This window comes from Salarias fasciatus, chromosome 8 (genome assembly GCF_902148845.1).
Source record: "Salarias fasciatus chromosome 8, fSalaFa1.1, whole genome shotgun sequence".
NCBI lineage: Eukaryota > Metazoa > Chordata > Actinopteri > Blenniiformes > Blenniidae > Salarias > Salarias fasciatus.
Window position 1 is genome coordinate 2,885,469 of NC_043752.1, and position 20,202 is coordinate 2,905,670.

Genomic DNA, 20,202 nt, shown 5'->3' on the forward strand with positions numbered 1-20,202 from the left:
AGCAGCGCCATTCCCATGAGGCCTTTGGGTTGATCGTACGCCCTTCACAGGCTGAGATCTCTCTCCGGGAACATCGGTGTCTTTTGTGTACCTGTGTCCAATTGATCCAAGATCATAGATCCCAAAGCGAGGCCTTCTGTTATGATTTCCATTCACCTTCTAGCTCAAAACACAAAAGTACGCCCATGGTCATTTCCTGTGTCTTTTTACCTAAATAAAACACAAAACCGTTTAAGTGAGTTCAGGTTTGGGTGGGGCTCCAGTGACTTCTTTTGTCGCTTGTTTCTAATTCTAATTCCCAGTGAGTTCTGGTGACTCTGTGCATTAAGATGAGGATGATGGCTTCTGCTCCACCTGTCGCTATTTCTTCATTTTTACAAAAAGAAAAAATGTATTCCCCCCTGAGTGCGTGACACACTTTATTTCTTTGTTCTAACTTGTAAAGAAGAGTTGAAAGAATATTTTTCTGTTGAAAAAATGTCTTATTCCCATTTCTATGGGATGAATCCTGTCTGACTCAACATCCGATTTATGTTTTGTTTTGTCTTCAAGGTGAAATTTACTCTTAAAATGTTCAAGTGACGCTTTTGCAGCGGACATATTCAGGTTGGCCAACTTGTCCTGAAAAAAAAACAAAGTCTAATTCACAGGGTTCAGGTTTTACAGGCATGCCGGAAAACATGACTTTAATTAATGTAATGTAATGTAATCTAATGTAATGTAATGTGCGTTTTTGTTTTGTTTTGTTTTTTTAAATTGTATTTGCATCTTTGGGAAGAGAGAGAAAAACAGCAAGGTTACAGTGATGAAAACGAATATTTGTTGAGAAATTCAGAATTCAGTTGAGTTTTGGAGACAGTTTGGTTTAACTGATGCTGTCAGTATTCAGTCCATGCAACACGATTAAAGAGTTGAAAGTCATTCTGGCCGGTTTAGTGGGAATGTCTGGGTGTAAAGCGTGTAAAGCGTGGGTGTGCTGATGCTGGAGGCTTTAGGACCCAGAGAGCGCCGTCCTGTCAGAAATACCGCTGCTGCCGCTGCTGCTTCAGTCCTCCTCCGTCCCCGAGTCGGGCAGAGCGACCGGCCGCCTGCCTGCTGGACCCGCTTCACCTCGTGCTCCTCGTTCTCCTGGGCATGGAGCTCAGAGGCCTGCTGAACTCCCAGCATGCAACAGCAGATGGAGGACGTCCACCTGTGTTCCACCTGAGCTGCAGAGGAAGCAGTTTTCTCCCGACTTCTCCTTCCTCACAGAAGTGATCCCTCTTTTCTCTGATATTGATCTTGTTGTGTTGGAGTTTGTCTTCTTCTGGACGGCCTCAGGACGCTTCCTCCTCCTCCTCCTCCTCTTCTTCTTTCACTCGCTCAGCTGTCACTCCGTCTGTCACTGTCAGGATATCCCCTTCCCTCTTTCTAGGGTTTCATAATGCGCCGGGATCGCAGCGAGCGCTGACTCTCATTCACAGCGCCGGCTGAATTTCATCCTGTTGCTCGCCGGAGGATATTGACGGGCGATGAATGGGACTCGGGCCTGACTGGACGTCTCGGGGGTCGTGGAGATGATGGAAGGTCACGGGCCGCACAGAACTTAACCTCAAACACCCAGATAAGAGGAGGCTGGTGTTCCACTGCAGTCACACAGGGGGGGTCTGAGTCCAGGGTGTTTTTTGGGGTTTTCATTGGACTGTGTGATCATGGGGAACGCTGCAGGCAGCATCGAGGTCTCGCAGGGCAAGGAGGGCAACACGGTGAACCCGAAACCAGCGGCAGGGGCAAAGCTGCCCATGCCCCCCGAGGACGAGCTGGAGGAGCGCTTCAGTGCAGTGCTGGTGAGTCCACACACACACACACACACACACACACACACACACACACACACACACACACACACACACACACACACACACACACTCTATAGAGTAAACAGCAGAGATAAACAAAAGAATGTGGAACATGCTGGAAATGTGCACGTCCTCAGGACAGGCTTATCGCCGTACCAGGTACACAATGCCTCCGAGGAAAGACCCATAAGAGGGTCTTTATGTGAGGCTTACAGCAGCATTAGGCTGGTTCAAGGTCCAAGGTCCAAATCCTGGAGGTCCGAGACGCCGGGGGTCCGAGACATGCAGGTCTGAGACCTGTCAGCACTTCTCTGAAGTCTCCTGATACTTCATGTGAAGAGAAACCTGAGTTTCTTCTCCTGTCAGACGTTCTAAATATGTTTCGCTGTTCAGCTTGAGACACGACCAGCCAGTCTGTTCAGAACCGGGTCAACACAGCGGCCGAGGCCGGCACGTCCGGAGAGGAACAGGAACTTATTGTAGCAATAAGACCAGATTCCCGGTGAGTTCTGGTGACTTGAGGCATTCAGATGAGGATGAGGGGATCTGCTCTACTTATCACTCTTTCTCCTTCATTTTTGCTGAAGGAACAAGTATTCCCCCTTTATAAGAGGCCTCGAACACACGACAACCATTTCAATGAAAACATTGATTTTGACTTTCTGCTTCAGGAAAGCTTCACATCAACATTCTGATGTGTTTACACGACGACAGAAAGACTTAAGTAGATTGTCACAAGTTCACTGACAAAACTGCATTTTTCCACTTCACTGGACATTTATTTGTAAATGTTTTCTAAAGTTTGCATAAAAGGCGAGACGTGGGTGTTTGAGGTGTGAACGGTGTTTGTTATCGGATGTTTTGCTGCTCGGCGGAGGAATCGCCTTCGTCACATTCCTCCAGCCTCACTTCATCCCTCACACAGAGGCCCGGCCTGTTTCCACTTCACAACATCAGTAATGAGAGGATGAGGCCATGACTGCAGGCTGACGACCAGAACAATGACAGGACACCAAAACCCGGAGAAAAATGTTCAACATGTGGCCAGACGGCTGGCTCTGTCATTATCTGCATTCCTCCTTCATTCCTCAGTCTTATCGCTGCTCCGACTCCTCTGCGCTGCTGTTGATGGGAGAACAGAAGCCACCAGGCGGCTGAAGGTGAAAGAGAAAGTTACCGGCCTGAGAAACGCAGCTCCGCCCGGCGAAGTATTCCACAGAGATGATGGCAGCGAGAATAATCCTGGTTTGATTCCAGACGTCAAGGCTTTTCTGAATACAGTCAGCATGTTCTGCCTGTGTAGGGTTGTTAATCTAGGTACTCCAATTTAAACCGAGAGTCTAAAAACACGTTGATGTTACTCCTTCATAGACCACTCATTGACATACTTAGTGGGAGAAAGATGCTCTATAATCTGGATGCTAGAGGAGGAAGATGCTCTATAATCTGAAGGTTAGTGGGAGGAAGATGATCTATAATCTGGATGCTAGAGGAGGAAGATGCTCTATAATCTGGATGCTAGAGGAGGAAGATGCTCTATAATCTGGATGCTAGAGGAGGAAGATGCTCTATAATCTGGATGTCAGTGGGAGGAAGATGCTCTATAATCTGGATGCTAGAGGAGGAAGACGCTCTATGATCTTAATGGTAGCAGAAGTTATCTCTTTCTCTATGTGTGGATTGAAAACATCTAAACGGATGATTCTTGATGTGAAACTCAGAGTTTGCTGCTGTTAGAAAGTGACGCTCGATGCTGCATCTCTTCCTGAGTGACACTGAGGGAGTGCAGTGGAACATGGTGGACACACGGCGCTCTGCTGCAAGGCACTGATGAACCAGGAGCGACGGCGTCCTGCCGACGCCTGCAGGCTGCGCAGCCGCAGCCGCAGGCAGTGTGCGTTCGCGTTAAAACACAGTCTTATCTGTGTAAGAAAAGAGCAGAGGAGGCGAAGCGACGCCGCTCTGCAGCAGTCTGCAGGGCCTCTCTGTGTCTCTGCAGCATCACCATCGCGTCCCGCCACATCCAGAGGATTCCACCCCCTCACATCTTCTGCTGAGTGTGCATAACAAACCTCCTGCGTTACGAGGAGGAGATACTCGGTCTGCATGCCGAGCAGCTGAAGAAGGCCGGCTTTCTTTCTGCAGAGGAGGGAGTTTGCATGACGAGCGCAGGATCTCAGTGTTTTCAGTGTTTCAAGCTGCATCGGTTCCAATTCTGTTTTTTTTTTTTCTTTATTTTTTTTTTTTAGTCTGCAGGGAGAGAATGGATGTAAAGTAGCAGAAACACAATGAGGGGAGCAGAAAGCAGAGCGAGGCTGCTGAAAGGGAGAAAACAAAAGCTTGAGGCTCATCCAAACCCGCGCTGCGCTCCTTGTTTTACATAACACTTTGAATATTTCCAGCCGGGAGGCAGCAGTGGGTGGAGACGTGGATGCACGTCTGTGGATTTGTTTACTGTTTTCACAGAGAAAGAAGAAGAGAATTCCACGGTGTGTTAGCGAGTCTGCACTCTCAGGAGCTTTAAGTAAAGATAATCTGACACTTTTTAATGTCAGAGTGAGCAGTTTGACCTGCGTCCTTCAGTCTGAACACATGATTCCAACATGCATTTAAAAATTCACTGAGGGTTCGATTTAATGTTGACTTTGGAAAAAAAACAATAAAAACTATAGTGTAGTAGAAAATTCCACCCTGAAATGTGAAAAATAAACTAACATGCTGAAACACTTTTAAAGAAAATAGTTTGCCTTCCCATCACTCACAATTAATTCCTTTATTTTTTGATTTTATTGTTTTTTTTAATAATGGAATTAAAAGTTTTTTTTCCCTTTAAACGTTCTCAACGTTTTCATTGTAGATTTTTATTTGGGATTTTTTTGTTTTTTATTGATTTATTTCACTATTTTGTCATTCTTTTGCATTCTTCATTTTTATTAACTTTTTTTTTTTTTACTAAAGAGTTAAGGTAACCTTATAAAACTATTCTGTTTAGAACATTTTTTCCGCCTCTTCATTGTGAAATAAAGCACCCTGAAGCTGCGGCCTGCTTTGCCCGGCATGCTGGTCAGACTAAACGGTTTGGAGGCCCGGATCAGTGGAGGTCTGTGATTCCGGGACTGAGGTTTCCTGCTGTGCGATCCGGTGACGTGTCGGTGTTTTTCAAGGTGAAACGCGTTCAGTCGCATTTGCCTTCGGTCCGGCTGCTCTGCTCAGGATTTGCATGCAGTCTCGCTCATGTTTACCGCAGTCGGAGCTCCGTGCACGTGAGACGTTGAGGGAAAAACAATCTTTTTCGGTTCGTAAGTTTGTTGGTTTGTTATGTTGCTTGGTCGAACGGAGCAAACTTTCGCGGCTGCAGCGTCTCGGAAACGCAGGCGGAGGGAGGAGGGAACGGGAATTAATCGGCCCGTGTGAACGCCACGACTCCATCGATCCGGTCTGCGGGGACAGTCAGCACATTTCAGGGTTCATCAGCATGCAGAAAATCAACAGCCCTCCTCTTTCTGCAGCTGCTTTTCTCCTGGCTGACGGCTCGGCTCGGCGCCGCCAAGGCCAACGCAAAGGTCACTGATTTCACTGTTTGGACGCCTTGGAAATGCTGCAGGTCGCCATGGAGAGCCTGACACACGCTCTCACACTGTCTGTGATTAAAGACTGAGCAGAAATGCTTCCAGCCGAGTTTGCTTTCGTCCCCCATCAGAGGCATCCAGTCGCATTGAACCGGCACTTATTGACCTGTGGTCAGATTTATCAGATTCACGTCCAGCATCGATCCGCTGCCCTGTTTTTCGGAGCGGCGCTCGCGTCACGGCGGCTCGGAGGGGGCTGTCATAACGGAGAGGGAAACTTTCCATCGCCCGCTCACATCATGCAACGACAGGCGGTTCCCAACGTGTGAAATCATCGAGCTTCCTGAAAACCGCCTGAGCGCGGCGGCGTTTTACTGCGCGCTGCTTCTATCACGGCTGCTTTGCATGAGGGACTTTGAAAAGCTCACGCACGGCTGAAAGATCTCCCCGCATGACTGGTTTTAAAAACGCGATCAGCGGCGACAAACAGTTCAACGAGCTGATGTATGAGTCCTGACTCAAAAATGAGTTTTAATCTGCGATCTGAGTTCACGTCCTGCGAGGCGTCGAAGGTGACGGCGGAGAGTCGATTCCCAGCAGGCTGAGTCACGGCTCCTCGGTTAACAGTAACTAAGAAACAACCGGGACACCGAACACGATCGGACCGGAGCAGCGTTTAGGGAACCGTGGCCCAGCTGAAATCCGACGTGCTTCTCTGTAACGCGGGACGCCAGCGGAGCGGACGCCGCCGTGGAAGGTTTTCCTGTGTTACAGCTCACATCACCACACGGGACGGGATCACAACAAAAAGACTGTTTTCACCACAGTAACCCGAGAACCCAGACACACCTGAGAGTGTGTGACGGTGACCGGCAGTGCCGTCACACACTCCATGATCTGATCTGCAGTGAATTCAAACTCTTCAGTCAATCATGTTGTTTCTTTACTCTTTCTCCTCTAATTTCATTGAAGTCTGAAGTTTCCAGCAAACAGCAGCTCACTTTGATGCAGGCTTTCTTGATTTTCGTTCTTCTGAACTATATTTTCTTCAGGTTGGAAATGATTGGTGCCGTCAATCATTCAGCAGTTTTAATGACTGTATTTTCCACTATATAAGTTATACCTGCCAAAAAAAAAAGCATCACGAAGAGAAGAAAGAAACACTGAAATAGCAACAGAAATTTTCCACATTCTCAAGGAGCTGCAGCGAAAAGAAATCTGACTTATAATCTAGAAAATATGGTTTCAAAAAAAGTGGCGCAAGTTTTAGGGAATTAGTCACAGCTAAAATCTGGCTTTTCTTTTAAATTCAAGGACTTTTGGTTTGTCATAATTCACTCCGTTCTTTTGCAGAATGTATATCTCACGTTTAAATAAAGTGTTGATGAAAACTTTGTGATATTCCAGCAGCATTAAACACGGAGTCACAGAATCACAGGCAAATAAAATATAAAAGACATGATGAATGACACTTTATGGATAAATTGGATTTAAGACAAAACCAGTGACCGGGTAAATGGAACTTGTTGCGACAAACTGAATGAAATCTTGTGTTTTTGGTTTTAAACTTTTGACATGAGGTGATTTCAAAGCTGAAAAAAACATGAAACAATCTGAATAAACAACTTTAAATCAACTTAAAGCCGGAATAATGAAGCTCGTCCACTTACACTGATTCATCTGGACAGACGTCACGTGCTTCACCGCAGGCCTTCCTGGTTTGACCAGTAGGAAGTGATGTCATGTTTGACCTTTCAAAATGAAAGTACAAGTAAATCCAAAATTCAGTAAAATTCAGTTTGTCTTTCATACACATCACACTCACTGATGTTTCCTGAAATTCAGTAAAAGGAAAAAAAAAAAAACTTTTACCACAACATTTTTAGATTTTACACAACAAGCAGACGGTTTCAGTGGATTCTTTAAAATCCTGGTTTATAAATTTAAACATTTATAATCTGAACATAATTTAATTTGAACTAATTTTCCCAACACATTCAGGGGGATTTGGCTAAAGCTTTTTGTAGTTCTTATGTTACCTGCTTTGGTTTAACTTCTCATTTAAAATACATTGTCCATGTTAAATGTATACATTTAATCCAGAGAGTTTAGAGGTAATCCAGTGACGTTAGAGTTAATGTAGTTGCTTTAGAGTTAATCCAGTTATTTTAGTGTTAATCCAGGGAGTTTCGAGTTAATGTTGAGAGTTTAGAATTGATCCAGCGAGTTTAGAGTCAGTGGAGTTGGTTCAGATTTAGTCATGTGAGTTTAGAGTTATTTTTTTTTTTTTTTTTGGAACAAAGTTTATTGATATTTCAAGCTTCACAATCTTCACTCATACACATTCTGTTTCAGTGTAAAAGAAAAAGCTTCAAGAACAGCTTCAATATAGTGCAAATAGTAAAATAAAAACAAATGTAACCAAAAATGAACAGTTCGGCAAAATAGTCATGAAAATGTGTTCACAAATAGCACTTTGATAAAGTAATACACATATGATACCCAGTTCAACCTAAATTCTCCTTACTAGAACTTATAACCCTCATACTAAATTTAAGTGTTTTATCAGTGGATTCCATCTCTTTTTGAATAATTCAATGTTCAAATTCAACTGTGCAGTAATTTTTTCCATCAAATATACCTTTGTAATCCTCTCTTTCCATTGATTCACTGTAGGGGGAGATGGTTTGCACCACAAAACTGTTATCATTTTTTTTGCCACCAAAACCATTACATTTAGAAGGTAGTTTTCATCCTTATTTAAAACCTTTACAGGGAGTACTCCAAACACAAAGATCAGCGGGTCGAACTCGATATAAATTTGAAATAATTTTGAAATTTCCCCCCTGATTCCCTCCCAAAATGTTTTCAGTTTTGGACAGTCCCAAAAAATGTGTGTATGATCCCCAATATGTCCACATTGCCTCCAGCACAAATTTGTTTTTGTCTTGTCAAATTTAGAAATTAAAAAAGGCGTTTTAAAGTATCTCACGTTCACTTTCCAATAAAACTCTTTCCAAGATGGACTGTTGGTTAGTTTGTGACCAATTTCCCAGACTTGTTCCCAATTTTGATCATCAATCAAAACGTTCATCTCTAATTCCCACTTTTCTTTTGTGAGTTTAGAGTTAATCCAGATGGTTTAGCATTAATCTAGTTGTCTTGTGTTAATCCTGTTATTTTATATTTAACCCAGTGAATTTAGAGTAAATCCAGTTGGTTTAGATTTAATCTAGTGAGTTTAGAGTTAATCCAGTTGGTTTACATTTAATCCCATTGGTTTACAGTTGTGTGAATTTAGAGTTACTCATATGGGCTTAGATTCAATCCAGTTGATTTGAATTAAGATGCATAACTTTAGAGTTATTCCACTGAGTTTAGAGTTCATTAGACAACTTCAAAGGTAATCAGATGAGTTTAGAGTCGATCATGTGAGTTTAGAGTTAATCAGAGTGTGATTAACTCTCACAGGTTTCAGCTCTGCTTTATTTCCACTTTCAAAGTAAAAAGTCTCTTCTGTTTTGTGTGTTTCTGCTTGAAGAACACGATGAACCTCCCCCCGGACAAGGTGAAGATCCTCAGCCAGTACGACAACGAGAAGAAGTGGGACCTCATCTGTGACCAGGTAGCGGTCTGGATCATAAAGACCAGGTTTACAATCTGTGATCAAACCGATGTCTGCGAGGCGCCACGCTCTGCTAATGCTAATGCTAATGCTCCACAGTAACGTGTTTCTGTGTCTGCAGGAGCGTTTTCAAGTGAAGAATCCACCTTCTGCTTATCTGGAGAAGCTGAGATGTCATCTGGACCACGGCGGAGTCAGCAGGAAGGTCAAACAAGCTACAAACAATCCCATGAACGCAAAGCAGCTTTTCTCACCTCAGTTTTTCATCACACTCTCACTGACACTGTTCGCTTCTGAGACTGAAGGATTTTCCATATTTCAACACCTCCTTCACTCACGTTTCCATCATCAAGAGCTCCAACTGGCAGCGAACGTGCAGAACTACCTTCTCAGTGTTACTGATCAACAAAACCCAGTTAATCCAGCAGATTAAATCCTGCAAAGAATCTGAAAAGGCCAGGCTGAGACTCGGATCACAAGTTGTTTTAATCTTTGATTATGCTAATGAGGTCTGATTATAACGTGTACTCTGGAAAAAATCTGATGCCGTTTATTAATCTGTAAAATATTGTGAATATATGAAATATTAGAAAATACAGAATATTACAAAATATATATAGCAGTTGAAAAGTAAACAAATCATTCTTTTTATTATTATTTATATTATTGGGATTTTTTTTTTTTCTTCCTTTGGGCAGTCTTATTGTTTGTTGCTGTGTAGTGAAAAAATAAAATAATAATAATTTAAAACAGGGATATACTGAAATAGAAATTATTATTGATCCCTTGAAATAAAGTGAAATAATGTGTGTGTTCCTCAGTTTAAGAGACGAGTGCAGGAGTCCACCCAGGTCCTCAGAGAGCTGGAGATTTCCCTCAGAACCAACCACATCGGGTGAGTCCGCCTGCAGTTCCAGGCCCGGACGACACATCGTCCTCTTCGTCCCTCTGTTTTCTCATTGTTTTGCATTTTGACGTGTTTCCCGCCTCCAGATGGGCTCAGGAGTTCCTGAACGAGGAGAACCAGGGTCTGGACGTTCTCGTGGACTACCTCTCCGTGGCCCACAGCGCCGTCACGTAGGTACCGCCTCCTTCCTCCGAGGCCGGACCGCACATCTCTCGCTGATCCACCCGGCGGAGGTGAGGATGGTCGCTCACGCTGCCCGCGACTCGCAGGTTTGACGCGGAAGCGCTGGACAACGGCTCGCTGCCCGCCGACCGAGGCAAAACCGTGGACAAGTCCGTGGAAGATCTGAGCAGAAGTGCCAGCAACTCCCCGACTCACGGCGCCGCCAAGGCTAGCAAGGCCTTCACAGTCAGGTAGGACGAGTTCATTCAAAACACTGCAACTCAAAGTGTTTGATTGCAGTGAGGAAGACGCTCGACTGAACCGAATCAGATAAACTGGATATGAAACCAGGAAACATGGGAGAAGTTCAGTACATTTACTCCGAGTCCACGTCTCTAACTGTATTTAAAGATGCTAACAGCAGTGGTTTGAGTCCATGTGTCTTTAATATCTTGTAATATTCAGCCAAAACTCTTTTGGGGACGCCGCATTCAAGGTCGTCCATCTTCAAGGTCATCCGTCCTCTGACTCTCTACATTGCTCCTGTCATAATCACCACAGCCACTAGAAGGCTCCACTAACCTTCCCCTGGAACATGTCCCGCCTATAAAAACGGACGTCTAATCCGTCCGACCGGCTTTTGGCTCGCGGCTTCTGTTGAGACGGACTGAGAATGACAGGAATGTGGGCGGGGCAGCCAGCGGACTGATATCACGGCTCTTCAACAGCCTGATGAATCAGTGAATTTTTCAAAACAGGATTGTTTCTTCTCCTTTTACTGGCATTGATCTGAATCGTACGTGTTTTTATCAATTATTGCTAATCAAACGGCAGTGAAGTTTTTTTTTCATGTGGAGCGCCGTCATGTTTTCACCCACCAGGATGAAGTTCACCTTCATCGCTGGCTCCATCAGATCAGCAGGAATCATCCGTCACTTGGCTTTGGCCGTATTTTTACTGTGTATTCTCCTAACAGGAAAGTCATGAGGAACTCTCGAGGCGTGAGCCAGAAAGACGACGTCCATCTCTGCATCATGTGTCTGCGAGCCATCATGAACTACCAGGTACTTCTACAACGATTCATGTCAGCCTGCTGCCTCCATCCTCCCAGAAAGTTTTAAGAACTTTTCCAGCCAGGTCAGAATTCAGTTTGTTCTCTTGGTTTCTGCAGTCGGGCTTCAACGAGGTGATGAAACATCCGTGCTGCGTCAACGAGATCACACTGAGCCTGAACAACAGAAACCCCAGGTAACACACACACACACACCACACACACGCATGCATTCATGCATGCACACACCGACATGTGCTGCTCTGCCCCTCAGGACCAAAGCTCTGGTTCTGGAGCTGCTGGCGGCCGTGTGTTTGGTCCGAGGAGGTCATGACATCATCCTGTCCGCGTTCGACAACTTCAAAGAGGTGAGAAACGGCAACTAACAGCCTCTCAGCAACAACAACAACAACAGCAGCAGCAACAACATCCATTCAGCTCCACTCATTCAGCTCTATTTCTACAGTTCTCTCTTGATCCGCCCAGAAAATATAATTTCACTTTTTCTCAAGTCCAGAGGCGGATTAGTTGAGAGACGGGTTGTGTTCATGCTCCAGCTCCTCCACGGTGCTGGACCAGGTCGGGGGTCTCCTCCTCCATCAGCTGCTCCGTGCGGCTGTTCACCACCGAAGAGCAGGAAAATATGCGAAGCACTCGCGGAGCGACCTCTGACCTCTCCTCGGCCTCCTCTGGTCTTTGAAAGCAGGAAGCAGCACCTGTCGCCTCCCGTGGCGACAACGACAAGACAGACGGCGGCGTGAACCTGAACTCAGAGGGGCTATTAATACCCCGGGGTGGGGGGAAAGCTGCCAAGCAACAAGCCGAACGCCGCGAAAAGACTCGCTCTGCTCGAGCTTTTCCAGCTCGCCACGCCGAGCTGCCGTCAAGGAACCAAGTCTAATGAGAGCAAACGGAGGATTTCATCAGATTTAACAGCGGAGCTTCACCAGGAGGAAGCAGACGTGGGAAGAATTGAAATAAAGGCAGGAAAAGACTTTTTCACAAGTTCAGAAAAGTTACATAGAAGTTTAGGTGCAGGAGCAAACTAGAATGATTCTCAGCACGTCAGTGACATAACGGCTACAGAAAAAGAACAGCAAAGTCTTCATATTGAAGGATTTAGGGAGGCTTGAAAGAAAAGAAAAAAAAAAACAATTTCAGGAAAGAAGAAAATCGTTTTAAATGATCATCAAAATATTCAGAGAAGCAGGAACGGCTCGGTCCGTCAGGGAAACGGCTGAAGGTCAGACATTAAAGACAGATTATCTCTGCTGAATTTCACTGCAGGCTGAGGAACATTTCTGTTAACCAGTTTATCCTTCAGTCCTCGAACGCATCATGAAAAGAAAGCAGCCGTTTCCTCTGAATCAGACCTCGTTTCTCATTTCGGATTAAAATATAACCGATAAGAGCAGCAAGTGGAGGCCTCGAAACGAAGAACCGGGAGCTGCTATTCCACCTCACCTGCTGCAGAGCACAGCTGTCTGTGTGTGTGTGTGTGTGTGCGCTTTGTGTTGTGGCTCTTCGGGCCATCAGGTCGGCCTGCTGCATTATTTAGGAGACATGAGTGAGTAAAAAGAGTCAGAGGAAAGTATTAGGAGGCAGCCATGATCACACAGCAGCTCCAATTCACTCACACACACACACACACACACACACACACACACACACACACACACACACACACACACACACACACACACACACACACACACACACACACACACACACACACACACTCCGCTCTTCCTTCATTACTACGGACTATTTGTCGCTGATTCTGCTCAATCTGCAGCCTGATGCTCTTCACCCGTCTCTGTAATCAGATTACTTGTCTGCCGAGAGGCTGATGTGAAACGAGCTGTGAGATTTCTGTCAGTCAGACTGCAATGAGCCGCTGAGTGAGAGAACACTGCCCCCTGGTGTTCAAAACATTCAAGATTCTAGATAAATAATTATTAAACTTACATTATCTGAATGTATATATGCACATCCAAACCTATACATCCTTATATACATTCAGAAATCACATATCTAATTCAATAGAATGTAGTCTGGAGTAAAACCTTTTTAATCCTATTTAATCCTTCCTCCTCTTCCGCTACTCTTGATTTACGTGTATTTCTATGTCCGGGTGTGTTTTTCAGGTGTGTGGAGAGAAGAGCCGGTTCGAGAAGCTCATGGAGTATTTCCGTCTTGAAGACAGCAACATCGACTTCATGGTGAAGCTGGAATTCACGACACGACAAACACTTCTAGGTTTTTAAAATCACTCATCAAACGTCCTCGAGCAAGATAACTTCCTCATTCAAATTTAATAACTACGCCCCTGAATTCCAGATGTTTGTGCTGCACTGTGATAGAGGGCTAATTACATTTTCTCTTAAAAAATCTTATTATACCAATTACTCTGATGTCTTTGGTGCTTCATAAAGTCACAACAGGACATATTTTGTCATTTTTGCCCTTCTCATTCCAAACGATTTGTGATTTCCCTCAGTTTTAAGCAGTTTCAGACTGATCTGCTGTGGCTGCCTGTGTCCACCAGGTGGCGTGCATGCAGTTCATCAACATCGTGGTTCACTCGGTGGAGAACATGAACTTCAGGGTCCACCTGCAGTTCGAGTTCACTCAGCACGGCCTGGACGACTACCTGGAGGCCAGTATGACCTTTGATCCCGGGCCGTGCGGCAGCAGAGAGAAAATGTTTCAGATCGTTATTGATCCTCCCTTTTTCTCGTGTCAGCAGAGGTTAAAGTTCACGGAGAGCGACAGGCTGCTGGTGCAGATCCAGGCCTACCTGGACAACGTGTTCGACGTGGGGGCGCTGCTGGAGGACGCCGAGACCAAGAACGCCCTGCTGGAGCACATGGAGGAGCTGCAGGAGCACAACGCCCAGGTGGAGCCGGGAGCGCTCGGGCCTGCTTACCCGCGGCTGCAGCGGTTTGTGTGGAGTGGAGGATGACTTGTCTGTCCTGGTGTGTGTCCAGCTGAGCTCCAGGCTGCAGGAGAGCGAGCGCGACGCCGTCGACAAGGTGTCCGAGCTGGAGAAGAAGCTCATTCAAAGCACCAAGGAGGTGGAGCTGCTGAAGGTACGCCTCGGCCGCGGTGGAGGGGGGGGGAGGGGGGAGGGGAGGAGTTCACCGCTCTGCTGCTCATCCCACAAATGCACGCGGTGCTGCCGGCGTTTCAGGAGAGTCTCCGGGAGTCCTGCTGCCAAGCGGCGCTGCTGCAGCAGCGAGAGCGGGAGCGAGAGCTGCAGGACGAGAGGCGGAGCCAGCGAGAGCGAGACCTGGACCGCTCCCACCAGGCTCTCCGGGAGCTGGAGGTCAAGGTTCAGGCCCTGGTGGAGCGCGGCCTGGTCCGGCTGGAGCGCTCGCCCTCGGGTCACCTGGACGTCCAGCTGGTGCCACAGAGAGGTCAGGACCTCACCGGACTGCGCTCCTGTAAATCCAGGACGACACGCCTTAAAGCTGCTGTTGTTCCTCCGACAGCTGAAGACGAACCTGATTCAGGTCACGACCCCGAAGCTGCTCCCACCTCCTCGGAGTCCGAGACGTTACAAGCTCCTCCACCTGCAGCTGTAGCTCCTCCCCCTCCCCCTCCTCCTCCTCCTCCTCCTCCAGCTGTAGCTCCTCCTCCACCGCCTCCACCGCCAGCAGCTCCACCTCCTCTTCTACCTCCAGGTGAGTCGAGCAGGTTTCATTTAATGCGTCTTCGATAAAGAGTGTCAACAGTTAGTTCCTGAATGATTTATCTTTTGTTTCAGCTTAATTCCAGCTGAATGGAGCTACTATTTCATGATGCAGATTGTGAAAGTTTCCGTTGGTCAATGAAGTGATCAGACTGATGTGATGGAGGAGATTTCAGAGGGAAGGGGAAGCAGAGTCTCTCTTTGTTCAGAACTCCCGCCGTCTCTCAGGTTGTAAGAAGAAGAAGCCGATTCAGACCAAATACCGCATGCCGCTCTTCAACTGGCAGGCGCTGAAGTCCAGCCAGGTGGCGGGAACCATCTTCAACGAGCTGGACGACGAGCGCGTCTTAGAGGTTTGATCCATCGGCTGGAATTGATCCATCGATAAACTCTCTCGTTCCATTTGAGAACTCTGTTCTCCATTAACTCTCTCTCAATTGACCACGAAGCAAACGGTTCCCCGAGTTCCCCACGATCAATAATCTGCTGGTTGGTGTGTTTGGCCTCTCTGATCAGGAGCTGAACATGTCCACCTTTGAGGAGCAGTTCAAGACCAAAGCCCAGTCTGCCTCGGTCGACCCGGGCACCCTGAAGATGAAGATGGCTCACAAGACCCCCAGCAAAGTGTCCCTGATGGAGCCCAACCGAGCCAAGAACCTGGCCATCACTCTGCGCAAGGAAGGGATGGCGGCATCCGACATCTGCTGCGCCATCGAGACGTACGCTTTGACCGGCGTCGCCACGGCGCTCGGACGCCGCCAGGCTTAACTTCCGCTCCCTCCTGCAGGTACAACCAGAGGGCTCTGAGCCTGGACTTCCTGGAGCTGCTGGAGCGCTTCATCCCCAGCGAGTACGAAATGAAGCTCATCCACACCTACGAGTGCGAGGGCCGGCCCCTGGACGAGCTCAGCGAGGAGGACCGCTTCATGGTGCGCTTCAGCAAGATCCCGCGCCTCCAGCAGCGCATCAGCACGCTCACCTTCATGGGGAACTTCCCCGAGAGCGTGCAGCTGATCCAGCCGGTGAGTCCCACAGAGCCAGAGCCAGAACCGAGGAACCGAGGACAGAGAAGATGCCGAGTTAAATTCCAAACGTGCAGATCACTGACACTGTTCCTTCCAGCAACTGAACGCCATCATCGCAGCCTCCATGTCAATCAAGTCTTCCAGCAAGCTGAAGAGAATCCTGGAGGTGAGTCTTCCTCTTCATCGCCGGTTCTCTCCTGAAGTCCTCGTGCAGCAGCTCTCATCCTGCCTCTGTCTGCGGCCTTAAAGATCATCCTGGCGTTTGGAAACTACATGAACAGCAGTAAGCGTGGGGCGGCGTACGGCTTCCGCCTGCAGAGCTTGGACCTGGTGAGGACACCGACCGCTCTCTCTCTCCAAACACAATCAGGCGTGAATTTTAATCTTTTTCCCGCCGCCTCCTTCAAGCTGCTGGACACCAAATCCACGGACCGACGGCAGACGCTGCTGCACTTCATCGCCGACGTCATCGAGGAGAAATACCCGGAGCTGCAGAGCTTCCACACCGAGCTGCACTTCCTGGACAAGGCGGCGCTGGGTGAGACGCCGCGGCTGGAATCCAGAGTCCTCAGTGAATGCGACGCAATGAAGTCTGCTTCAAGGCAGGCTGCAGAGTCAGGCCAGAGAGGGACAAACTTCCCAATGGGAAACCAACTTCAACACCAAACCGGAGAATAAATGAGGACTATGAAAAGAATGCAGATATGTGAACACTGAATCTGAAAGAGTCATTTCATTTTCCAAAACGTCAAAAACAAAGCTGCCTCTCCTTTCACTGGAACGTTAACCCGGGTGACCTCTTGACCTCCCCCTCAGTTTCCCTGGACAGCATCCTGCAGGACGTCCGGGCTCTGGAGCGAGGCATGGAGGTGACCAGGAGGGAGTTCTCGGTGGACCAAGACAACCCGGTGCTGCAGAAGTTCCTCAGCGGCAGCGCCGAGCTGCTGGACTCCGTGACGAGCGACGGGAAGACGGCGCAGGTCGGCTCAGGCGACGCAGCGTCCTCCGCCCACTGCAGCCTCCTCGTCCTGCTCTTCAGTCTCCTTGTAAACTCTGTTTTTCAGGACGTGTACGACTCGGCCGTGGAGTACTTTGGAGAGAACTCCAAAACGACGCCGCCCTCCATGTTTTTCCCAGTTTTCGTCAGGTTCATCAAAGCCTACAAGGTGAGGAGCCGGCAGGTGAGAGCCGCGAGAGGAACCCCTCAATCTGAATACTAACGCCGGCCCGTTCCGCCCCGACAGCAAGCCGAGCAGGAAAACCAGCACCGCAGGAAGCAGCAGGTCCTGAACTGTGACGCCCCGACGACGCCCCCGAGACCAGAGGCGGCGGACAACAAGGTGACCTCTCCCTCCCTCTCAGTGGATCAAAGACACAACACCAACACCCACCTGCAGCCAACAGTGGACCGTTTCAGCAGCTGGATTTGTTCGTTGCAGCTTCCTGTGACGCCCAAACTCCCCCAGATGGATCTGATCGCCGAGCTGAAGAAGAGGCAGGTGTCTCCTCTGGTGAGGGAGGGCAAGGACGGCGCCATCGAGGACATCATCACGGGTACGCCACACCGCCACAGAAACACAACAACGTCAAGACGTCGTCACGGAAATGCTGAAAATTTTATTTTCAGTTGCTCTGAGAGCCGCTGTCATGGAAACGGACTCCCAAAAGAAGATTTTCCGTTTTCAATTCAAAACACTGTCGTGTAAACGACGCCTCGGTGCTGCTGAGCTGACGGGACTCGGGATGGCAGCTTTGAATACTTTAATCTTTTTTAATTTGTCACTTCAAACCTTTAGCTTTAATTAAAAATCTCATATTTGTGCTTCTAAACTTTCCTCTTTCAACTTTTCTCTGCTGCAGCTCTTCCTTTGAAACTTCATGTTCTCTCTTTTCTTCCTCCTCCTCTCTTCCCGCCTTCAGCTCTTAAGTCCGTGCCCTTCACGGCTCGCTCTGCCAAACGCTCCTCTCGCCTCTTCTGTGACTCCGTCTTCAGCGACGAGGTGACGTCTCTTAATCCACACAGACTGACCGTCGTCAGCAGGCCGTGACCTTCGGGATCCATCGACGGCCTTCTGCTCTTTCACGCTCTGCCCTTCGTCTTCCTCAGATTTGAGGAATCAGCCGTACAGACGGGCGGACGCCGGCCGCCGCAGCGCCAAGTGGAAGGCGGGGCAGCAGCTGCACGTCTCCTCGGACATCTCCCTCTGAGAGAGCGAAACATCCTGCAGGGCGAACGGCGCTGCAGCTTCACAAGCTCAACGCATCACCATGGCAACGGCGCAGGTCCACAACACATCGCCATGGCAACGGTGCAGCTCCACAACACATCACCATGGCAACGGTGCAGCTTCACAACACATCACCATGGCAACGGTGCAGCTTCACAACACATCACCATGGCAACGGTGCAGCTTGACAAGACACCGCCATGGCAACGGCACAGCTTCACAAGCAAAACACATCGTCATGGCAACGCTGCAGCTTCACAACACATTGTTATGGCAACACTACAAATTTACAAGCACAACACATCGCCATGGCAACGCTGAAGCTTGACATCGCCATGGCAACACTGAAGCTTCACAAGCACAACACATCGCCGTGGCCACACTGTGATGCCGCATGCATGCTCAGGTGAAAATGCATGCAACAACATCACAACTGCAGTACAACCAGCTAAAACCACGAAGAGTTTGTCTCACACACACACACGCACACACGCACTGTCTACATTATTTGCAGAGAAAACAGAAAGTAGAAATCTATGGTTTGAGTGATGAAGCTAATTACAAGCCACTGCACACTAACGAGCGTCAACCTGATGAAGATGATGAAGACGATGACACAGATGAAGGAGATGTTCAGGTTCGAGGGACGGATCAATGATTTTGAAGAGGAAGCCTCTGATCATTTACATCGATCTGTTTAAATTTAAAAAGATCTTTAAAACAACGAGCAGCTTCTCTCCTCTGCAGGACTGAAGATTTGTAAAATATTTAAAGTATTTTTATTACTAAAGCTTATGAATGATGAACTTCTACTTTGCTTCTGCATTTCAACTAATAAAGTATTTTATACTGCACCTGCTTTCCTTTGATTTTCAGTGATTGAACAGACTTCCTATATGTTTTCATCTTTCCTCATTAACTTTAACCTATATGACACGTTATGATTCTTTTAACTCATTTTGTTTGTCTCACATTTAATCGTATGAAGCTGTCATGGTGATGACTGATTATTTTATTCTATTCAAATCTTTCCACACAGAAACAAAAACTTCACAAAGTGAAGAAATTAACGTGAACTTGAACAAAATGTGAGAAGAGAAGAGTGGAGGAGTCCAGGGCAGCAGATCGCACAGTGAATGAAATGAGGCTGGAATCAATCAGATGAGCAGAAACACTGTGAATGCATTCTGGAAAATTAAAAACACAAAAACATCATTTTTCCTAGACATAAATAAAATAACCCTAAAATGTTTACATTTCTCTGTATATTAATAAACTCCAGTAATCTATTAAGTACTTTGCAAACAACAAATCCCTCACTTATGATATGATATATTTTCCTATTTCTACTGTTTTATTGGACATTTCCAGTTCTTATTAAAGTTTGGCATCAATACAATCAAGTGATGAGGCGACAACATGATGGGATAAGAGACAGAAAGGCTGATGACTGAAACTAAGAATATCCCAAACAGAGTTCCAAAAGAAATTATTGGAATCAAGTTGTTCCTGTTCATGGCTACCAATCCGATCAAACGGCCAAAACTGTGTGTGTGTGTGTGTGTGTGTGTGTGTGTGTGTGTGTGTGTGAGCGTTCTTGTATTTCTATCCTTGTTGGGGCCAAATGTCCCCACAAGGATAGCAAAACGTGGAACGACGTGCCTTGTGGGGACCTTTTTCCGGTCCTAAGTAGGAGAAACAGTGTTTTCTTGACCATGTTGTTGTTACTGAAAAAAGTAAAAGTGCAAAAACATTTCTTTAGGGTTAGGCTTTGTTGTGGTGTGGGTTAGGGTTAGGGTAAGGGTCAGGGTTAGGGGCTAGACATGAATGGGAGTCAATGGACGGTCCCCACAAGGATAGAAATACAAGACTGTGCGTGCGTGCGTGTGTGTAAACGATTTCTAAGAGAAATCTTTGTTTCATGTAATACTGTCCTAAAAAAAAAAAAAAAAAAAAATCAAGAAACCTATTACTAAAATGTACTGTAAACTATAAATATGTTACTGTTACTGTAAATACTAATGAAATTGATTAACTCCCATCAGTGGAACAGTGTGGTTCCAAGGTGTTTTCAATTCGGAATTGGTTTATTCTGGACTACGC

The 20,202-nt window shown here is 46.9% G+C and overlaps 1 protein-coding gene across 2 annotated transcripts; it reads left to right on the top strand.

The window, feature by feature from the left end:
• The first annotated feature begins 1,057 nt into the window (after positions 1-1,057).
• fmnl1b (formin-like 1b) lies at positions 1,058-18,953 on the top strand. Of its 2 annotated transcripts, XM_030098458.1 has the most exons (27): positions 1,058-1,826; positions 8,949-9,032; positions 9,154-9,237; positions 9,854-9,927; positions 10,026-10,109; positions 10,209-10,352; positions 11,078-11,165; positions 11,273-11,349; positions 11,427-11,520; positions 13,300-13,374; positions 13,701-13,811; positions 13,902-14,051; positions 14,143-14,244; positions 14,346-14,571; positions 14,647-14,838; positions 15,075-15,199; positions 15,363-15,565; positions 15,634-15,868; positions 15,969-16,037; positions 16,121-16,201; positions 16,280-16,409; positions 16,688-16,851; positions 16,936-17,037; positions 17,116-17,211; positions 17,311-17,425; positions 17,792-17,871; positions 17,979-18,953. In XM_030098458.1, the coding sequence occupies exons 1-27, from the start codon at positions 1,692-1,694 to the stop codon at positions 17,982-17,984; spliced, it is 3,126 nt and encodes a 1,041-aa protein (XP_029954318.1). In that variant the 5' UTR covers positions 1,058-1,691; the 3' UTR covers positions 17,985-18,953. The 2 variants fall into 2 exon arrangements, with proteins under 2 accessions (XP_029954318.1, XP_029954317.1); XM_030098457.1 differs by lacking the exon at positions 17,792-17,871.
• The last annotated feature ends 1,249 nt before the right edge of the window (positions 18,954-20,202 follow it).

Coding starts and splice junctions, on each gene's coding strand:
- fmnl1b (XM_030098457.1), top strand. CDS start 1,692: ATGGGGAACGCTGCAGGCAGCATCGAGGTCTCGCAGGGCAAGGAGGGC. Junction 9,033..9,153: donor GGGACCTCATCTGTGACCAG/GTAGCGGTCTGG, acceptor CTGTGTCTGCAG/GAGCGTTTTCAAGTGAAGAA. Junction 15,869..15,968: donor GCGTGCAGCTGATCCAGCCG/GTGAGTCCCACA, acceptor TGTTCCTTCCAG/CAACTGAACGCCATCATCGC.